The following is a 24,322-nucleotide window of genomic DNA, read 5'->3' on the forward strand; positions in this document are numbered from 1 at the left end:
AACATCAAGTAAGCTTCGTCCACTTTTATAATTTTTATCCTGTTCTAAGATATAGGTACAATCCACCCCTGCCAAATCCATACATATATAAAATCTACATATATAAAATAGGCGAAGTTCTTTGAACTATTAATTGTTATTAAAATAAATTTAGTGTTCACACACATTTTTTTATACGAATTGTCATTTTGGTTCCTCGAAATTAATTGATACCTTTAGTCAACATAAATGGTCTCACAAATTTTGACGCGAAAGAATTAAAATATTACCGCTGTGCAGTAATATTGCGTGAGAGTACAAAAAACAATGCCTCCTAACAATCAAATTAATTTGTCTTTTCAAGATACAGAATGACATTAATCGTTTGAAAATGTCGACATACATCGCGGCCGAAACTTAATGTTCGATTTGGGGAATCGTTGAAAAGCAACTCTTTCGGCGTGTCCATTATGAGCCACTCGCAGAAGCTAAAAGCGTCGCTTCGTAAAGAGGATTTCGATAGCGCTCCTGTAAACGTCATTGAAGGAACGAGCCAATGCAAACGGTCGAGAAAAAGCGGTGAATAGGACGAGAGAGGTGAGGAACATCCGGATGGCAGCGAACATCCTCCAGCGATCGTAGACTGACGACCGCCATGATTTCCACACGAAAAACGTTACTGCCGCGATTACTGACCATTGCCCGTCGGCCATACTTCTATATCCATTTTCACTTCGCCGCTGGATTTTTATTCGTATGCAGTTTTAATGGAAATGTACGTAGCAATTCATGTTTGACAGAAAAATAGACGAAAGATATATCGCTTCCTCATCACGAAAGTTAAATAATATTATATACGCTATACTAATTTAAAATGCCGCAATAATTAATATTGTTTAGCCTTGCATAAGTATACAGTAAAAAATGTCGCAAATGGTCCACTCAAATCCTTGTTAATATTTTATGTTGAATTTTTGACATATTCACGTGCTAACTTAATATTATATAATGTGATTATGTTAGTTAAATAATTTGTGTTAATTTATATTTAACATTCATTCAAAATAACATAATTTATGAGTAAGTGAACAAATAATATAAAAATAGTATTGTGAAATATAAGAAATTATAAGACGTAAATTATAAGACGAATGAATAAAAAATATATGTTAAATTAACACAAATTTTCTAACAGTATATAAAAGCATCTTCAATTTGTTACATTTTTTTTGGAAAAGACGGTAATAAAAGCTAAAGAAGAATCAACGAAATATTAAAATTATTATAAAAATAAATATTCTCAATAAAACTGTTTTTAATTTAGTTAGATATACATAGAAAGTCGTCAATTACGTCAATTTGTGGGGGTGCTTCATACTTATAGTCAAGAAAGTAGATTACAGAAGGCTTTTTAAAAATATGAACTCATATTACGACACTCGAATCAAAAAGTCAAAAATTCTTTCATTTTTCTTGACATGTATGCTTAACGTATTAGGTTTTCCATTTATTATCTTAAAAGATTCCAAGGATTCAGAACTGTGCTCGTAATATGCGATAAGCAAAGAAAGACTTTTTCCTTCGATTTAAGCGTCTTTTTCGGAAGCCGAAGAATTTTTATGTTATTTTGTACGTAGGACGGGAAACTATTTCGGTATACAAATTCCCGTTAAGAAAACGCTGACCTAAAACTTGTCAAAGGATCGGTTGAAAGACATCCGATAGATTCGAAGTACTTCGGGAGCGTGTGTAGAGTCCAAGGATATCGCGGTATAGTCGAGGCTATTCGCGGCAAAAATGTTTCAGGCGCAACGACTGCGGCGCGCCGTCGACGGAGCTCGTCGCCGTAAAGACGCATCCCAAAGCGCTCTTTAAAGCGCCATTGGGAGAGCCCAGGCATTCAATGACGGACGGAAAGGGACGAGCAGAAGAAGACGAATGAACGAAGAAGAAGCGCGGAAAGCGACCTGACGGTGCGGCGAACGAACAGACAAGAGAGCGAGCGAGAGCTCGGGGAGATTTCCGCGTGAAAAACGATACCCGAGATTCCCTCCGAGCTCTGTCATGGCTAGAGATCCCCAGCTTCCTCGGCGACGCGACCGACGAGACCGACAATTATCGGAACTCCAAGGAACGGCCCAAAAGACCACGCAAAGAGCGAGAGATGTTATCGTTCAAGCCGCTCGTTCAGTTCCGCTTCGCCACTTCGACCCTCTTCGTTCTCTTTCGTTTCCTTCTCCTCGCTCTTTAGTCGCCTCTAGAATAGAGGCAGCCCGTCGGGATCCCAGGGGCCGCGTATCTAAATCACATCTTGCGCGCGAAAGTCTGCCTTCCCTTTTTCCGGGCGACTCTTTCTCGCGGCTCGCTCTTTCGCTGCCATCGCGGCTAGCGCCTCCTCACCTTTTTATCTTCTCGCTCGACCGCTGCAAAGAGTCGGTTTTTTGATCTCCGAGTAATTTGAGAGGTAACGCTTGGAAAAAGACCTATTCCTGGATTTTACTCCAGGTGCTTCTATCTCTATGCGCCCTTGTCCGTTTTCCTCCGCGACGTTGAAGCCTTGGAGATTTTTCGCTTTCCTGAACGCAAGTACCATTCACTGAATGCATGAATAAACAGCGTTGAAGGAATAAGCAACTGTTAATACGGTTAATAGAAAAAAATGTAAAATTTTAAATTGTTCGTAATTATTTAATGCAGGTATTTCAGGTGCTACAAATCTCCACAAGAATGTCACAAAAATTTTAGTCAAAGTTAAAGAAGCGCGAAAAAATTTAGAAATAAATAAAAGAAAAAATAGATAAGGCGCGAAGTGTTTTAAGAATTGTGGAAATTAAAGTGTATATGTTGTTTTTACTCTTATTTTAATCAAAGTAATACGTCCATCGTCGCAATAAAATCACTTTTAAAACGATAAAAAAAATTAAATTTTAGAATTTTATTTTTTATTTCTAAATATATTAGCGACATTTGATAAAAGGTTTATACTGAGCACTGATGTGTGCATCTATGATGTACACTCGAGAAATTTGGCTCCTTATTTAATATATCAAATTTTAAAAGTTATACAAAACGCTGATTTAATGAAAATATCGAAAATAATAGTGATATGGATTTTTGAATAATAAATATTTTTCATCTTTTTGAAAACTATTGGTAGACATTTTGTATTTGAGTCAGAAACGTCCTTTCAGTCCTTGCTAAAATTTTATGTTGAATTTTTAATATGTGAGTGTTAATTTAACATTTCTAATGTGACTGTGTTATTTAAATATTTTGTGTTAAATTCATAATCATTAATATTTCTTAGTATTACGACACAATTTATGAGTAAGAAATACACAATTTATAAGTAAAGAAATAAAAATAATTTTTTTTTAATATTAACATTCTGAGATAAATGTATTAATTTTAAAATAAAATGAGTTAATTTAACATATTACAAATATTAAATTTATTAAAAAACTTAATATATTTTTTTTAAATATTATAATAATCTTAATGAAGAAAAATGATTGCTTAAAAATTCTGTCAGTTTTATGTTTTTTGTATTAATTGTTACATAATATTTGAGTTACTTCTTAATATATTCGTCTTGTGTTAAATTAACACAAAAATTTGAGTGGACGTTTGTGAAATGTGTTCAATTTAACACAAATTTTCCGACTATGTAAAAATATTGCCTGCCACGTTTTGAAATTTTTGTGAATAATTATACATGTATGTGTTTTGTTTTTCTCTCTTTTTTTTTAATCAAATCTATTCGATAGTAAACAAAAGTATGTGCATGTTTATGCGTTAGTTAAAATATTACATGTCACGAAATTCGGAAACACCAGTTGAACGATAAAACCGATTCTCTACGAAACAAACGCTTAAATCGTTACATCGAATTACAAAAATTTTCATACGAATGGATAAAAATTTATCTATTCTGTACTGTGTTCGACGATATACATCGTATTCTATCAATAAATCGGTTTCTCAACAGGTTGTCGAAGGTTGGGAAGGCGTTGACGACGTCCCTTTTCGCGTGAATGGTGAAATTCAGGATAAAAGAACCGTAATATCCCTGCGTCGATTTAATTCTGAAAAATCTGTCGCCTGACCGATTCGCAATCGCCTCTTTTTTTCACCGCAAAGTGCTCGTTAAAGGTACGATTCGTCGGTTAGATTTCGAACGAAACCGTTTCCATTTTTGTGGATGTTTGAAAACGCAGGACCAAAGCGCATCGAAAGTAAATCCGATCAAACGCGATGAGGAAAATAGAAGAAAATGCAGGTACAAAAGCCGCATACGAACGCTAGTCGGTTCTTTCATTCACATCGTTCGCTGTATTTACATGACGTACATAGACTCTTTTAATCCGTCCTGTTATCAGGAATATACGTAGATATTTCAAAGTTACAATAAAATCAACCTCAATTGCATTGAACATTTTCTTCGACATGAAATAATGAATTACAATGTCTCTTTAATAATCAGAGTTTATCTTGTTTCTCTTTAGAGACGAACAGCGTGAATTTTTTGTTATGCAACAAAATATTTGGCATTTCATGATTTTGTGGTAAAATAGAAATTACGATGTAAACGAAATGAAAACGATGCATATATCGATACTGGATTTTTCTCGAAATATATACAACCACAGCGTATGTATAACTGTAAATCACTTTGTAAAACATACGATTTTATAGATAAATTTTGAATTCGTCAAACTTGAGAGGCAGCTCAAACATTTTGCGAACGCAAAATATCTTGTTTGCGTGGTAAATTATTAAAGGACATCCATGGAGAGAAATGAATATTCTATTACCCTCTATCATCTGGCGCTGATAGCATTCCTAATAGCGGCCGAGAATCGACCAAGTTGATGAATATTTAGACGCTGCCCACACATTTTGCAATGTAACTTGGTATAATTGACAACGCTACCGTTGCTTCGGAACGGATTATCGGCGGTATCGATTATACCGCAATATATTAAATTGAACACACGTCGGTCAAAAATAGACATATAAACCCCGTATTGACTACAAATTTAATCTCGCTGTGCCGCGCTATTAAATGCAAATCCATCGAATAACGAGCATTTAATTGAAGCGCGCAAGATATACAAATCGGTGATGGCCAGTCTATCGGAGTCGCTAAAGTGACTGTTCGCATGTGAGATATCAATCGCATTAATAAGTTGCATTATTCAAATTAAACTGTGTTAATTAATCAATAAAGAAAGAAGATACTAGATAAACATTTTCTTTAATTATTAGCGGCTCTCTTACGAATTTTAATTTTTTAAAAATAAATTTTGTTTATGAAAAATTAAAGCATGATGCTAATATTATGAAAATTTAGACTATTTTCTGCGTACGATGGAATTAGAAATTTAATGTCATAATATTTGCTGCAAATTATGTTAAGTACCACACAAGTAGTTGCCAAAGAACCGCAAAGATCATAAAACCTGTATTTACATAATTTATAATAATACGATTATCCATCTCGTATTTGCATAATTCATAATACTAACAAGTGCTTTGAAGCATCCTGAGTATGTTGCTGAAAGTATATGCATAAATATAAATAATCGAGTAAATAACTATAAATTTTACAAAAAATGTATATTCACGTTTCACGATAAAGTGCGAAGCTTATTCATGAAAAAAACGGAGACTTATAATCTAGTGATATTGAGCGAAAATGAGTATAGCGAAAAAGTTACAGATAATATGTGTGTTGATACGAAGTGCTTTTGAGTTGATACGCTAGTTTTGTCAAAGAAATATGTAAGTAAAAAAGGATATGCGATGTGGAGAGAAAAAGGAAAAAGTTTGCTCATTCAGCATTTGCCTTTTTGCTGTGAGACCGAATAATAATTTATGGCTTATTTTTTAGACATTATCAGTTAAGAATCGCGATTTTCTCCGCATTATTTGACACAGACACATTACAAAAAAAAATTCGTCCTTTTTATTTAAATTATTATTATTTTAATTATTACAATTTTTTAATTATTTAAAAAAAATTGATATTACTTTGATTATTATTATTACAACACAGAACTTAAAATTTTCTTTAAACAAAAAAGTATCTTACCTGCACTCTCCGAAGCGGGTACGTCAGGACAGGCTTGATATTTGAAGAGAAGTCTGCTGTCATCTGTACAGGTGTCGACGTTGCTCGGTGGATTCGAGCACGTGCCGTGGCCACGATTGTACGAAAAGGTCATGGGACCGCGAAAAGGGCACGCTACAGGGAGTGCCTCCTCGCGGAACATGGAGTAGAGTAACGCATCCCCCGTAATGTACGAGCAGAGAGACGCCAGAGAGTTTCTACTGTGGCAAAAAGCTGCAAGAGAAAATTAATTGAGATTAAACGCGCGTCCCGTCCCCGTTATCTCGCACACCGAGCATACACAATATATCCTACATTAATAATAGATCTTATAACCGTTCATGTTTCATAAATCTGTGACCCAAATTTTCCTTAAATGTATTCGTTATACGGAAATGTATCATTATGAATTAAACCGTGGTATTGAGAGTGACAGAAGTATATTAAATATATTCAATGAAAAGATCCGAAATTTATTCTAAATGAGAGATACGTTAAATATATTTAGCACGTTTGTTTTAAATATTCGTGTTGAATGCAGACGTGTCGGTGGTGTGAGTCATAATTTTCCGGGAAACAAATCGGTTTACACGCAAGAGTAATTAATGTAAAAATTCTATAATTATTTTATAATATTTTATAATATTTTCTTTCGCGACTCAACAAATAGAAAAGAAAGCATTTTATTTTCTACACAAATGAATTGAGTACATAAATTGATATATTTGAAGCTTATATTTTTACTGCATTTGTATTCGCTAAGGATTCTCCAGATAGGATACCGTTACTGATCACTTGAGAGATTAAGAATGCCGTTCGTCGTGGAAACTCCAATTTTCTCGAACGCAATATTGCCGTTATCGGATTTCGTACCGCTGATGATAACATATCACTTGTACAGCGTAAAGTGAATAAAAGCCTCTACAAGCCACCCTATATATTACTTGCTTTACTTCGCCCTCGGAAAAGTTTCTACTGCGGCAAATCTTTCGTTACAGCGCGTATCATTTTTCGAACGAACCAACGATAATCGCAGTTACATCTCCTTTTTGCGGAAAACTACCTCTGAGGAATCACAACGTTAATAAAAATTGTGTCGGATAACGGAAAGTTCTTATATCGCCGGTGACGCGTTGAGCGGGATGAAGAGGGTTGACGGAAGAGAAGGAAGAAGCAGGTCGAGTTGGACGATGACGAATCTTCCTGAGTAGTAAGTTCATACCCGCGGTGGAAGTTTAACTGGAGGATATTTCCCTCCGATTTCTTTCCCCGCGCCCGCGCGAGAAAAGCGGCGGAAAGCTTCCGCGAAAGACTTCGCCTCGCAAAGAGACTTAACTTTTCCGCAGGTGTTACCCGCGGCCAGCGAAAAATCGAGCAAAAGACTTTTGTCTTCAGTCTACCTCTTTATTGGCGGCACTCGAGCTTTCGAATCGCCTAAAGCTTTCTCTTATAATTTCAATATTTTCAATGGGTTGTTTCTTCTTCACAGATAAAACGATTTTGTTAAGGACGTTGAAGTGTCTAAAAATTTAGCTAGATATATATTTGAACAATTTTGCTTGGACTATCAAAATAATTATCATCATTCTGTGATTTTTGTATGACTCATTGTCAGTTACTTTATTTGAACGATAAGTTTTCGTTTGATGCATGAATTTGTTCTATTTTATATTCATTTATTCGATGGATTTTATATTAACATACCGCTAAAATTTTTATTTTGCGATTTCGTTCTTGATTTATATCAGTATTTCATTCACGTCAGTTTATAAAGTATATAACTAATTAAGAGGCACACTTCTGAATTAGAAAAAGTTGCAGAAGATATTTCCTGATGAATATTGAGAACATAGATATTAATGCGAAAATAATTGTTATGTATATCATTAAAGATGGCTTGGATGAATCCGAAATATACTTTTTTTTATTGAGCACAATTACGAAGTAAATATATTCTTTATTGTAAATCATTTGCGCATAATTATCGCGTCGTTATCCTTAGTCGTGGTTTAATCTGTTTTTATTGTTTTGAATATTGAGAATTCTCTATAAACTTGTTTTTTTATCAAAATTATGTAGGACGCTCTAGAATGTTATGTTTGCTAGAATGTTAAAACTTTTTCCAACACTGTCATCAATACTTGACCTTCTACATAATTAATAATTATTTTGATGATTCAACAAAATTAGTTTCAGATCTTTATTTAGCTAAATTTTTAGATACTAAAACAAAATTTATTTATTTTTTTTTTTTCGTGTACATAAGCATTGTTTACACGAGAAGAACGGTTTTGTGAAGTATTTGAAAATTTAGCTAAATATAGATCTGTGTGTGAAAATTTTTTTAAACTATCAAAAGAATTATACAAAACATTCAAATTGATTGTTCGATTAGCAAAGCTTTTTGCAGCGTTATCATCAATATTTAAGCTACATAATTATTGATGACTCAACAAAATTATTTTCAAACCTATGTCTAGTTAAATTTTTATATTATTCAACAAAATTGTTCTTCTCATGCAAAACTGACGAAATTTAAGTACGTAAAATTTAAGTACATGAAGTTTGGTAAAAACATTAAGAGTAGATACTACTAAAATAAAATATTCGGGTGTATCGAATGGCACATTAGGTGATATTTATTCAATTGTATATACGTCATATTTATTGAATGAGAAAAATTCTATATCCATCGGCACGTACGGTGAAGATTCGTAGAGTCTCGAGCTCTTCAGTGTCATACGGACGAAATTCGCGTTTCTTTAATAAAGTATACGTCGTATGTGGAAATATTGCGTTCGCTTCGACGTTTCATTCGTCCGCGCTTTGACATTCGCAACCGAGTTGCCTGGATTCACGCCGGGAGGATAGGGGTAGCGGAGCGTTTCATCTCGTTCTCCCATTTTTCCCGGCGACAAACTGTGCTCGACGAAGGCAGTCTGCGAGCGACGGTGCCCGCGGCGTGACACTATGCAGATTAAAGCCCGATAAAACGACGAGTGGAGAGAAGAAAAACGGGGGGACTTTGACAAATCGTCGAAAAATGCCGACGCGAGACGTAGGAGGCGGATCCAGCGCGGACGCTGTCGCGCTTTTTCCGCTCGTACATGTTGACCTACGCTTTTTTCTCTCCGCTAGCTGCGAGTCGGACGTAGCGGGTAGCCGGTGCTCCCTATCACATCCGGTGGGCGAAACTTCAGGCTACTTCTTGGTGCTCGTGTATCGTCGCGCTCGATAATCGATAAAACTGCAGGGGGAAAATACATTTCTAGATTGTTCAAAATAGTTGTCCCAAAATTAGTCAACTGTGTCGCGATCTCCAGAAAGTTCTGTAATTATAACTCGTAATTACGATTATTGTATAACAAATAATTCTTTTGGAATTTCCTTTTTCAAAATGCAGATCGAATTTTTATACATATCGCATTTAATTCTATAGATTTAAACGTGATGATAAATCTAAAAGCACAGAAATTTCAATAAAATATATAGCTGAATAAATTATGTTATTGAACTATCTCATAATAAATTACTCTTTTTGCACTACGAGTTTTCTCTCTTATAATCGTCGAATTTTTATATATATTCTATTATAATTGAATTCTCTTTAATTAATCGTGATGAGAAAATTACCGTAAAAACTTCAAAAAAATGAATTATGAGTTATAAATGGAGTCATTTTTCTTAAAAAATGCATAATTTATAAGATTAGAAAAAAAAATTAATTAGAGGATTTGAGGATTCTATATACATAGAAATAAACAGTTACAACATTTGAAGTATTAAAAAATTTAACTGATCTCTGATAATAATTTTATTGAATTATCAAAATAATTATGTATGCTGAAATTGATTGCTAAAATTTTTTTGCAGCATTACTCATCACGCTTGAGTTTCCTACATAATTATTTTGATGATTCAACCAAATTATTTTCAGATCTGTACATCCAGCTAAATTTTTGAATATTTCAGCAAAATCATTCTCTCCGTGTACAGAAGCGGAAATTGATTGTAACGTTAAAAATAACGGTAACCATTATTTTTCAATTAGATAAAACTGAATAATTATTCAACTATTTAACATCTAGAAATTTGTAGTGAGATTTGCATCAGCATTACTAACAGGAGTTACTAACCGGAAATCGGAACGCGCAGCACACTTTAATCCGCGAACGTGCAGAGTGTGAAATACGGCAGCGTTTCGTTAGGAATTATTATCGTGTTTCGGCGAGTTCGCTCTCCGCTCGGATGAATGCATTAACGAGGTAGATAGAAAACGAATATCCGTAAAACACGGAGGTAGGGAAGAGGGGACAGTGTTCCTGATCGCTTTTATACTGTAAACGAGATTGGTAGTCGCGGGGTGGAATTAGCGAAACCGTTTTCGTAACAGCTCTTCTAATGTCTCGCGTTCGTCGTATCTGTCGTTCTTTACAATGGGCGTGGAAAATCGTTAAGTTCCCTGTCCAAGAATAATTTCAAACGCTACGATTTACTCGGTATTCTGTCTCTCTTCCTTCTTCCGCCGTCATCACGTCGAGCTTTTAATTAACGACCGACATCCTAATGAACGAGTCTTCGAAGGCTGCCAGCAAATCGTTATCGATCTGGCGGAAATAATGATACCGTGTCGCGTACTTATTTCTATATTTTTTCGTACTTACTCTCTTTATACTGTAGAACGTTGGAATGCTTCTCGTGAATGACGACACAACGATAGCATGATTTCCTAAAACAGAAAAAAAACAAATAGGGTTATCATAAATTCCTCATCCTAACATTCCATCATTTTCCCTTGATTTTCAGATAAAAGCAAAGTTTATTCAGATAAAATTTCATGATATTCCCAGATGCTTCAATAATATTTTGAAATTTTTTGTATTATTTTCATCCTAATTTGGAAATCATTAAATATTTTGTTGAGAATACAATTTAACATAACGTAAATTACTATTAATGTTACTGATGCTACTTATGTTTAATTATTAAGTCGGTAATATTTTAAAACTGTGTAGGTGTAATAAACGTATATTAAACTCTTCTTTAAAACCAAGAATTAATTTTTTAGAAGAATTTGTAAAATTCCATAACTTTTCTCTGATTTTTTCCTGACAATTTCTCTGATATTTACTTGATTTTCCTAATTTTCAATTTTGTAGTAACCCTGACGAAGAATCATATTTTCAATAATTCATGTTTTTTTCATGTTGTGATAAAAAAATTATATCCCACTTCGATTTTCACATAAATCAAACATATAAAATGGAACAATCTGAATAAACTTCGTTTATATTTTTAATTATAAAAGTGTAAGCAAGATTAGAAAATTGCGTTGTCAATCCAACAATACTTCTCCAAAAATTAAATGGAAAAGAAAACTAATCATTATTAAAGAGAAATAAGAATTCAGTCAACACTAATTAAAAATAATATAATATCTATGTTATAATTTTGTTTTCAACAATATAAATATACGACAGTAATACAATAATATGATGTTACATGACAACAACATTATTGAATACGAAATTGTAACATAAATGTTTTTACTTTTAGTCGATGTCGATCGGGAAGTATCTGGTTTTTATATAACTGCTAAAATCAACGTGATTTTATTAATTGTTTACGCCAGCCTTCCTTTAATTTTGTATTTTATCCCCGTGTAATTTTCTTAGAGATACGGGATGACGTTTGAATTTTCGCTATCGTGTCTCGTGGCGCGTTTCTTTTTCAACTTTTTTCATATCGTTTGATGGTATATCGATCGGACACATTGCACAGGCGAGTCAGATAACGATCTTCGCAAAAACTTAGAGAGCCGTCTCGTGTGACACGAGCATTATATGGCGAAACAGAAACTTGGCTTCCGCCAAAGCTTCATTAAACTCATTACATTTTTCGGCCACGTCTTTTCTTCGCCTTTTCAAGAGGAAAGATTGTATTCCTTATCGTAAAAAATCATTGTCAGCCACACGGATTGCGTGTCATAATTTACGTCATGTTTCGTTCGAGCTGCGATCAACACGGTTTTTAATTTGATACTCTTTAATGATAATAAATTTTAATTGGTTTTGATCCAATATCGAGACGAATTCCTTCTATGTCTTGGAAATACAACATCAAATCTGTTAATCTGATGGTGATTTTTTTCTTGGACATGAAGAGATTGATATTTTGAAATTGTATTACTGAGGATGATTTCAAAGTGAACTGAAACGTACTATTTTTTGGAATAAAGATTCTACTTTCTGGAATAAAGATTTAAGATTGTGTATTAACTACCACGCTAACTCTCATTCACCCTGATTTTTTTTTGGATTTTTTGTTGTCATAATTTAACTTCCGACAAGCAGTTTATTTAGGTAAGCTTAATTTTAAATGAAAGATTCAAGCTGTTAACAGATTTATCTTTACGTATTATGTAAAGCATCAAAGTTCTTGTAACTAAAAGTTCAAAGTATACAACTGCACGTTTTCGAAACGATACTTCATAAAATTGAATAAACCGCTACTCGAGATAAAAAAAGAAAATCCGGGTTATTCGGTCGACTGATTTCGCCATATTAGCTTTAGTAACTAAGGCTTTGATCGTTTGGATACACGAACTGTACACGTTATCTGAATTCTACATAGAAATAGCTCCATAAAAATTTTCAAAGTAAAAATTGTCTCGCTATAACTGCTTGCAGCATACAAAGAGATTAAAATAAACACGAGTAAATAATATCGATAGCTTTATTTCTTTGTTCCGATACCCGAAGAAACCAATATTGGATTAGTTCGAAGGATATCGATCTTTTATTGCTTTTATTTATTGCAATTCGAGAATGATACTATAACGACCTAAAAATTTTTATCAAGAGACTAAAAATACTTTCAATTGGTTTTCTAGCAATAAAGATCTAAATAGTTCAACAATTTAGATCAAATTTAATACATTTTACATTTCTTAAACGATACATCTGAATATTTGTGTTAATTTAATACACGATGAATATGTTAGAAAGTAACACACAATTATTATGTAATTATTAAACACAAATATGATGTAAAAAATTAATACAAAAAGTACATACAATTTGCAGGCAAATCTTAGAAGCATATTTTTTCAATAAAATTAATGATTATATGTTAAATTAACACATTTTATTCATTTATTTTAGAATATACGTTTTAAAATAGATATATTATTTTTATACTGTTTATTCAATTGTGTTATTTCTAAGAAATGAATATCAATTTAACACAAAATATTCAAATTACATTATATTAAATTAACACTTAGATATATTAAAAATTCGTAAAAATTGCAACAAGGACTGAGTTTAACACAATACAAAATGTTTTACTATATAACCTAATCTTTGCTTTTCGATAAAAAGAATGGTTTATTCTATTGTTACATTACAATTTGTTATCTAAAGATAAATAGATAAATACAGTAGAAAATTAGTTATAATAAAATACTCAGATTGTGAAATAATAAATAAATTTGTTTCGAATACTTAATAAAAATGAGAAATCGGATTACTTACTGATCTACCAATAGGTACTTGTCACCTTCGTTGTGCAGACACCTGCCCTTGGTGGATAATTCGTTCTTGGAAATTAATATTGATTGCCTCACGCCACTTTGGAACCACGCGCCTTCCCATTTCGCTGGAAACAAGCATTCTGAAACAGCAAAAAGTCAGCTCAAGGTTTATAAATTCTTTCACGTAACTTATTTTGCGTTTAATTTACTTTAGAAAATGTGCGCGATACATACGTTTTTTCTCATTATTTATTTCATCAAAACGTCGAATTTGAAAATGAAGTGAATTTTGAAAATTTAATTATTAAAATTCGAATGACTTCAATCTTTGATAAAAAAAAATAACATCTACATGTAATCGCAATAAAATCAACAGGTACTCGTGCAATATGACGTAATGTTCATTTCCGAAATTCTCATTTAATATCTATACTTGTGGTAAGACGTATCTCGTCGGCGTGTTATGGCTACACGAAGAAAAGGGATGTAATATATCCAATGAAGTAATTCGGGACAAATCGAACGCGAGGCCGAAGATAAAAAGGGGAGGGGGGAAGGGATAGAAATGAGAGAGAGAGAAGAGAAATTCAGGATAGATGTGTGGGGCGGAGAGAAAGAAAGAGGGATCGGCGGGAACGGAGGGATGGCGAGATGGGAATTCCCGGGGCGGGATAATCCCGAGGGCGAGGCGAATTTCCGGAAACTAGTGCTGGTATAGAAGGGATACATCCAGCCGAGTTATCGACGATAATCGAAATCCGGAGGAGTCCCTTGTGCCTCGTTCGTTTCCCCATGCGTAGGTCCACCTACTGAAAACGAGCGGAGAAACAGGGAACGGCAGGGCGTATTTTTGAGTCCGACGAGGCAGAATAGGAATCCATTTTCGAGAAACGAGCGGACGCGCGATACTAGGATGATAAACCAAACATGAGGTGAAAATTACGAAATAGAAATGATGGATACACCCTTACTTTCTTTCAAGTACAATACGTACATATTGATTTTTGAAGGAAACACGTTATTTTTCGAACGATAAATTCGATGTAATCAATCGTATATTAATTGTGTATATGTGTGCGCGTGTATAATTATATATTTATTATATATAATATATAATATATATTTTATACTATATTTATATAACATGATTATATTATTACATAATAATAATGTAATATTATACATATCGTGTTTTCTTATTCCAACAGTGACACAACAAAAAAATCAAGTTTTTCAGAAAAAGGAGAAGACTATTCAACTTAACAGAAAATTATTGACTAATCAAATAATATCGGCAAAAAATACTCTTAGAAATAATCAAATGTTATTTTTTGTTTTACAATTTTTAAAAAACAACTATCTTTTGTGATGATTTTGATATCTTACAAAATTACAAATCCACATCAAAAGTAATATAATTTGAAATATCACCAATAGTTTGTATTTATGATCAGCTAAAACGACTAGTGTAATAAAACAATTTTCAAAATAAAACAATTTTTTCCTTAAATTTAATTATCAACATTATTTTAACTCAAAATACAATATTTTCTGTAGAAGATTTTTCTCTTTATTTACAAAAATAACATAACTCGAAATATGTACTCTTATAGAAGATATTGTCTCTTTAAAAACTTTATCTCTTTAAAAACTTTAAAAACAACACAAGTGCTATTTGGCGAACGAACTAGTAAAGGTAGGTCAGTTTATTTTTTTATAATTGAGTAATTTTTACTCATTCATGATAATAATTTGAAGATCACATTTTTTTTTAGTTGTTACTTTTGAAGTAAGAAAAATAAGGAAGTTTGTAAGATAATGCATATAATATGCATAACATAGTTGATAAGTTATATCTTATTAACTATATATGAACTTAAATAGAAAGTAAATCGAATAATCATGATTTTATATTCAAGAAGAAAATTTAACATATAATCTAGTGTTAACGTAGTAACATCATTTTATGGAATATCATAATATCTTCATCTCACCTCAATTCGAATTACCATTCTATACAGGTCCGATGTAATTTACATCAGAGATTAATTTAATAGTTTAACTTTATTACAGAACCGCACCGATTCGCTAGCACAGGTATTCTTCGTTAATATGCTATCAGATGTAACTATCTGAATTTTCTTTATGTATAAAGTTTTATGTATAAAGCAGCGTTAACCAGACCGCAAAACTAATAGTCCCATAATTTTGATTTACGCAATAATTAGCGGCATAAATTTCGTCCCTAATTTACATATATTTATTAATCAAACAATTTTCAAATAAAAATAAAAAAGAGAATTAAATGCCGCATGAAGATATATCGAATAATCATGACATCACGCATTTAGATAACAGCGAGCGTAATTAAGAGGTGGACAGACGCGAAACTTGGCGCAGGATGTGAAAGTAAGTTAACACAAAAAAATATTTTCGCAAGGATTCGCGGCGGGTAACAAAGGGAATTTTAGCAAGAGCCTGTTACAGGACAAAGACTGTTATCGTTTGCTAAAGTTGACTCACGATGTTGATTCGTCTAATTGGAGAGAGGTTTTTTTAGTCCTTTAGGGGGCGAGAGACGGTTAAATGTTGGTTGAATGGTTTACCGACCGTGGGGTAAATAGCGAGCCCATCAAGAACGAAGCTCTGCGGCTAACGCAAATTTTGACTAGTTGTTTGTGATAACAAGACGCAAATGAAATTCCCCGCACCGAATGTTAAGATTGCCTTTTTAAAATCCTCTTCCACGTTTCCGCGCGCACAAATGGTCGTTGACACGTTAAGTTTTCGTGATTTTATTATGGTTTGCACAAACATAACGCTCTTTATTTTGTACAAAGGAAACATAGACTGCATCATTTAATGAATAAGTTTAAAGAGGCTTTTATATAAAAATAAATGAAAAAGTGTCAATGCACTTTCATAAACTACGTTTTACAATTTGTCAATTTTTATTTTTGGATTTCGTATTTACAAAAATGAATATGGGGTATTTGAAAAAAAAAAGGGGAAAAGAGAATGTGTTTCGTTAAAACAATAAACGTTTTACAAGTGCAAAACATTGAAATCCGCACCTTGCGTATGCACAACAAACGAAACATATCAGGGAGATTAACTGGAACCACCCGCTGGCTGTTTATTTTGCATCATTCATAGCAAACAGAAGTAATTGGAGGGTCAAAGGAGAGATTGATTATGTGCGGTGAAAAAATCATTGAACACTCAAGAACGATGGATACAGGTGCGTTCAGTGAAATGGAGATCGATAGACTCCATCCCGTGGAGTTCCAAAATTCGTCAGCCGCCCTCTTTCGCATCCATCTCCCCTTCCAATCGCCGTTTTAACGTCGGCGGCCACCCCAAGCATTTATTTATTTGCACGTGGTTCGTATGCCGCACGTTGTCTCGTTTCCCGCTGTTCGGATTCGACGAGAGGGTGGTGAGATAGAAGGGAGGAAAGGAAGGGCGAGAGGGAAGGACTCTCGAAAGTTGAGAACGCGACGCAGGACACAGCGAGGGATGAGATTCCCGCGAGTCGCGCTGGGGCTGTAAAATCCACGAACGAGACTCAAAACCTGTAATCACAGTTCGCACCAGTCACCCTATGATGGAGCACTTTTACGAGAGGAGGAGAATGAAGAGAGAACTGCGCGAAGTTGGAAAAAAGCAGCGGATAACTTGAGCTTTATTGTCTGGAGTTTCGAACGTTGCGCGAATTTCTTTCTTTGATTAGTCTTTTTATTAATATTAAACCAACATATTTTTAAATCAAATAAGAGAAGAAGGGTATATTCGGTCAAAGCGGGTCTTAGTATCTAATAATATTTTTGTGAATCTTGCAATCTCCAGTTTAGTAAGATCCATATAAAAATATTATTAGGCACTTGATTTGACCGAATATGGTCTTCTTTGCTCTTATTTGTATTCAACATTTTTCCATCGATTTAATATTATTTTTAAACTTTAGGATAGGAAAACTGCTAAAATGACGTTGAAACAGTGTTATAATATATTTTGGAGCAAGAAATACAAAATAATGAAATATAAAAATTTTATTTAAAAAAATGTATGATTTTAAAAATAGATTACCGTTTTCTAAAGGACAACTCTTCTTTCAATGTATACACTCCAAAAAACAGCGATGTCTATATAATTTTTACTGTGTTAATAGCAATGGATTTCATACTTCTTGAATTTATATCAACATTATAGTGTGGATTTAAAATGCATGATATTATGTTGAATCCACTCCAGAGGTGTTAAATTCACATCAATAGTTTTTAGAATATAATTTAAATATCTAAAAATTTAGCTAAATAGACAGAAAATAATACGTGAAAATAATTTTGTTTGGACTATTAAATATTATTTAGAATGCTCAAAATAATTGTTAAAATGTCAAAAATTTTTGCAACATTGCTAATCATGCTTGAACGTCTTATGTAATTATTTTGATGATCTCAAAATTATTTTTGGATTTTGAGAAGAAATTTTTGAATATTTCAACATCCTTTTTATGTACTCATATCGAATTTAAAAAAATAAAAATTTTTATATTTTTGTGCACATTTCATTATGAAATCTCAAATTCACATCTTTCGAATAACAAAGAATAATTCTTGCATAGACTTTATATCGTTTCACTTTTACATTTTTAACAGGTACCTCATGAAAAGATAAAAAATTATTGACAAAAAGGTTAAACCCTTTAATCCACAGCTTACAGCAATAATCAATTTTTGAAGTCTACGTCGTTATAACTGATTATCGCCAATCAATTAATCTTAAAAGCGGCTTTCATTTTCTGCAAGATTTCTGAACGTTACGGATTTAAAGAGCAATTAGAAGTGGTGGTGACGCGTTAACAAAAACTTCTTGCAGCTACGAGGACGAATAAATCGAGATACGCGAGCAAGCTCTCGGTCAATCTAGCACAACAAAAGATTTTCCATGCCGGAGAATGACGATGGAATGGAGAAAGGGCGAGAGCGGGAGCTTTTCGACCACACCAGCGAAATGGAATGCCCAGAAATTTTATATTTATGCTTCATGCCCAGGCTATATGTATTGCCGGTTTCGGTAGGAACTCGACCGAGTGGACAAAATCGATATCGACGTCGATACATGTCACGATCTAACCAGAATCGGTAAATTGAAATCCATAACCACGATATGTACCTCTCTACATATCTCGGTTACATGACGGAGTATCTCGTCTTCGAGTAAGGGAATGAATCGACACGCGATGCAATTCTCGCGTTGCATCGAATGTTCTACGACTTCATTTTTCATTTGCGCAAATAGTCGTGTAACAAAAGTAAAGTGTAGTTTCAGTTTTGCGAATAACCTTTTGCGAATAACCTTTTGCAAATTTAAATTTTGCTGAATAAATATAATAACGAAACTTTATTCAATTAGATAAACTTTTAATTCGTATGATAAACAAGAATATGAATTTCTATATTAAGAAAAGAGAAGATATTATTATTTGAAATTCAATAAATTGTTTATTGAATTTCAATAGTTGTTTATTGAACTTATATGCTTAAAATATTGCGATTAAACAATAATATTTTTTTTTTATTTGGGATATCCTATAACAGTTTCAAAATACCGTAATTTATATTACTTTATCGATAGCAAAGAAAATATAATAAGGAGGGAAGCATGAATAGAGATTGCGAGAAAGAAGCAAACTTATGGATAAAATAACGGTAAAACTTTCGTCGCGATAAATAACACTATATCGTTACTTTATGATTATTAGTGATTCTTGCCGTTGGCGGAGTCTCTATTTATAGTCTGACGCCGATAAGAATATTTTATTATACGTACGATGAAAATGCGGAATCAGAGTTACCTGCTGTAAAGTCGTTTACGAAGAATATAAAGAAATATCTCTCACAGAATTATTCAGGCCTTTCCGTTTATAGCTCAAGATTGATATAAATTACCGTGGATGAGATAGGCAATGAAATATGTTATAACAAGATTATATTCTCTTAACTCTCAGAAATTGATACTAAAACAATTGATACTAAAACAATCTATAACAATTGATGATGGGTCTTATATTTAATCTATATTAATTAAGAGACACTAATTAATTTTAAGGAAATTAACGTAACTCGTATAAAAGAGAATAAGTATATCTAAGAATTATATATCTTAATAAGAATAATCCGAATTTACATCCGAATTATACAGACGTAACATAAAGGAAATTGAATTATTTTCAACAAAAAAATTTGTGACAAACAATGAATTCAATAGATGTATTATCAACTTCAGAGTATTAAACGAATGAAATTTCTATACGAAATTAATTAAAACAATAGATTAATAAATACATTGTAAAAATAAATAATTAAAAATAGGTATCTAAATATCTTTATAACACTAGTTTTAGTGACGCATTTACATTTTGCTCGTTTTTACTTGTCTACTTTTACTTTTATAACTCGAGCCATATGTGAAAGATCACGCTATCTCGATCAAAAAAACATGATTGGAACAATTAAATTTTATTAACTCGCGAATATAATGTTTTCTTTTCAGATATAAAATAAGGAAATCTTTTTTTAATACGTCCAAAAAATGTTCTTTCCGCAAATTAATTAAGTCCTAACAGTTCTTATTATTCGTGATCCTTTCGCGGCGTATTACACTACCATTCTTGAAATGCCATTGTTCTCTGTTTTCGGGGTCATCATGTGAGCTTACTTGAGTCTCTGCGGATTCGGACGACGTTACTTACCGCGTAAGTTACGATCGCTGTAGCGGCGAGAAGTTGAGAAACGTTCTTATGTGCTCGACACGCAATTAAGTGGGCTTTATTCTCACGGACAGGACATTACTTTCCGTGTCCCCCCTTTATCCCCCCCCCCTCTGGAGATGCCGTTCCCTCTGCGCCACCGTCCAACGATTACCGCACCCTGCTTTTGTTCACGCGTACAACGATCCCTCGCACATGAACAGTAATTCACCCCTCAAAACGGCGCACGTTCGTCGACAAAACGATACGCATGCGCGACATAATTTCGTTAACAAATAACCGTATTACGACGTTGCTTCTGTAAGCGATGAGCAAGAACAATTACCGTGTATTATTATTGCGACAGTGATGGAGTTGCTACGCGTGGAATTAGCAAAATTAGGAATTTATCGTGCAAGAAACTTTGTTGCACAAGAAGTTCTTCGTTAGTTTCTGTTGTTTGTCAAAATATTTTACGTCTCCATATTAAATAAAGAAAGAATATACTTTAATTATTATTAAGAAATATAATAATTATTAAGAAAAGAGTATATACTTTAATTATTATTTCATTTAAATATATATGTATAAAACGGAAGATTTATATACACACACACACACACACACACACACTTGCGCGCGCGCGCGCAAAGAGAATGGTTTTGCTAAAGTATTTAAAAATTTACGTAGATACAAATCTGAATATATATATATATATATATATATATATATATAAAATTGTTGGACTATAAAAATAATTATGTAGAAGGTTCAAACTGGTTGCTAGAATGTCAAAACTTTTTGCAGCAATGCTCATTATGCTTGAGTTTCTAACATAATTATCTTGAACCGACAAAATTATTTTCAGATCTGTCTAAATTTACCCTTAGTATACACAATTGGGTCATCCATGCACATTTTTTTCTTCGAAAAATTAGAAGCGTCAAATAATTAATTATAACATTTATACACTGAAACGAAAAAAATGGTTGCACGTATAATTTAATTAGAATTTGTAGTCACTTTTTGGGTCAACTATAAATTTATAATTGTTTTAACTATGCACATTAGCTGCTTTAATATTGAAATATGATCATTACAATTATGATATGCATTAAGTTTTTTCTTATCATATCTTTTAGTTATTATTATCATCTAAATAATTAGCGAATATTAAGAAAACAGTTATATTCACTATAATGACGATTGCATTTATTACATAAGAATAATAATATTCGAAAATTGCATAAATATGATGTATGTATATTAAAATCAAGAATTTTAATTTCTTAAAAATTTTGTATAAAAAATTCCTTGATAATTTCTTAATTTTCAGTTTTGTTGTCGGCAATTCCGAAATTAATCGACACAGTGAGATACGAATGACCCATCATATATAATAAAAGACTGGAAAATCATCGCGTGTAATTGTTCTTTCTGTGTAGAAAGTTTTACTTACGTATAGACAAGGCAGATTGCGAGTCTGCTGAGAAATTCTATCACCAAAATTTCACCTAGCACGACGTGACATCCTGTATCGCGCGCTTTTGTACCTGTATACACTTTTTATGAATAAAGACATTGCCGCTTTCGTTTATTTTCGAGAGATATATATTGACAGGAAGTGAACGTTCTTCGCGACACAATCGACAGTCCTCTTCGAACAACCGCACAGGATTTAAATCCGTCGTCGCGCGAAAGCTCGTTCGCTCGTTCGGAGTCACATCGTTATATCGAGCACAAAGAATGACGAACGATGCTCTTTTCGGCTCGAATATCGCGATTGTTACCCGACAGCGTCGGCGACGACCTACTTCTGACACCGACGCCCGACATTATTTTTCGTTAAACGAATGGCTTGCAGTAGCGCGAGCGCGGATTTGAGAAACGCAAAATTATGTGGGCTTTATTCCCACGGACGAGTCATTACTTTCCTCGTGACCTCCTTATCCATCCTACCCGCTTTCTACTGTTCCCCATCTTCCCGTCATCCCCTCGTTCCGTACTCGTGCACGGGTAACGATCCCTCACGAGCCTGTAATTTTCACCCCGAAATGGGTCCGTGTCGTTCAATTGGACAACGATAATAAGGACAATAGCGACAAGAATAATTGCTATTGTAATGAGGAGAGTCACGGCGTCGGAAGTGATCTCTTATTGTAAAGGATTGCCCTTGTCCCTGTCTACGACGTGGAAGACGATAATACTCTTAATTAGCTGAAGCTATTTAAAATTCCTTCGTTCAAATGTAGGAAAATTAAGCTCGCTGAATATCTGAAAAAGAAACCTAATAGATTATATGTGTGCGCGCGCGCGTGCGCGTTTGTGTGTGTGTGTGTGGGTGTGTGGAGGTTGAAATTTCTTCATATAAATCCCCTTACAACACACACATCACCTTTATAACGTTTTTTGTTCATTTTACGTTCGAGTTGAATTAGAGAGATCTGGTTGAAATATCAAACGTATTTTTACGCTTTAAATAGACGTATCAAATCTCCGCACATTATCTAAATATTAACATTGTTTATACAAATTGCTTCTTCTAAATAAATTTGCATATTGATCGGAAAAACTGGAATATATCTACGTGGATGCAGGTACATCAAAAGTTTTTGAAACATATAATGTATGTTACATTGCAAATATGCACCTCGGACATTACATTTCCTGTACTTATCCTTTTGCAGCGCGGGATAACGAAGCTTGCGAGATCGCAATATATTTCTCGAAAAAGATGGTACGTCAGCATGCCAGAGATTAATGGTAAGCAAGATATTTTCAGCAAGAGGAAAGAGATATTATGACTATGGTGAAATCACAATGGAAATTCTTGGTAATTTTGTTGAATTAAATGGCAACGTAAAATTTATCGATATGGAAATAATGGATATTTCGCCAAATCTCGATTGTAATCGAAAACAGACTGATAAGACGTGCAGCCATGGGGTCGATAAAGAGTCGTCGCGACGTAAGAACGTTCATATATCAAGCAAACTTAAGGAGATGCGTTTTCATGGATAGCTAAATTACCTCACAGTCTTCTCGCCCGCTCTCCGTGTTTTCCTCCTCCTTTCCACGTGGAAGTAACGACCCCCGCGAGGCTATAAGTCACCCTCCGAAATGGCCTGCGACAACATACGCGCCCCTTATTTCGGTAAAGCGACCGCCCTGTGTCCGGACGCGAAATTTCTTGATTAAGATGAGAACGCGTGACCTAACGTAATTATGCGCACTCGATGGCTGTGTGGCGTTAATATATATATATATATACGATAAAAAGTTATATATATGTGTTGAAAATAATCCACTCTTGTTTCAAAGCTAAAAGCTATTTTAAATGTTAATTATTATTTTTTATATTCAATAAAACACAACAAATTTCAGAGAGTTTGTTTTTTGTAAATATATGTACTAATGATTTGATAAAAACATTGTAGTCAAACTTTTTTGTCACTCTTTATATAAAGCAATCCAAAACATATTTCCTATATTTATTTACGAAAAAAACGAAAACTCGAGACAATCATGAAATCCAAATAATTAAGAGACAAAAAAATTTATATGTGCAGCCACTAAATATGCAATCTTGTTTGAAATGTTATATGTCTCAATAAAGTGATACTTAAACTTGTAAAGATATGTATAAATCTCGTTTTGGTACAATTTTCACAGAAAAATAATAAAAAAAAATCTTTCTTTTGAAACATGGTTCATAGAGAACAGAGACTGAGAGCGGTAAACGAGAGCACAATCACTACAGTATTTCTGATGATACAAATTTTTGTCTGTGCCATGTGGACAAGCAACGCATCCGCACCGCAGGTATCTTTGTTGCGTGTGACTTTGTTCGAGTTCGCATCTGATACGAATTCGCGTATACGAATTCCGAAATATTGGAAATGCTGCGGGAAAAAAAATCGATACACACGCGAATGGGAAGACG

At 33.5% G+C, this 24,322-nt stretch overlaps 1 protein-coding gene across 3 annotated transcripts in view; it reads right to left on the reverse strand.

The window, feature by feature from the left end:
- LOC105147402 (uncharacterized) overlaps positions 1 to 24,322 on the reverse strand; it is a 191,062-nt gene that overhangs the window by 17,925 nt on the left and 148,815 nt on the right. For all 3 annotated transcript variants that reach the window (XM_087409055.1, XM_087409056.1, XM_087409057.1), the window contains exons 3-5: positions 13,627 to 13,765; positions 10,756 to 10,820; positions 6,074 to 6,325 (exon numbers count right to left, since the gene is read on the reverse strand). In XM_087409055.1, coding sequence (XP_087265181.1) covers positions 6,074 to 6,325; positions 10,756 to 10,820; positions 13,627 to 13,765 — 456 coding nt within the window. The remainder of the gene's footprint in view (positions 1 to 6,073; positions 6,326 to 10,755; positions 10,821 to 13,626; positions 13,766 to 24,322) is intronic.

The sequence above is a fragment of the Acromyrmex echinatior genome, chromosome 8, assembly GCF_024713525.1.
Source record: "Acromyrmex echinatior isolate Ae372 chromosome 8, ASM2471352v2, whole genome shotgun sequence".
Lineage (NCBI taxonomy): Eukaryota > Metazoa > Arthropoda > Insecta > Hymenoptera > Formicidae > Acromyrmex > Acromyrmex echinatior.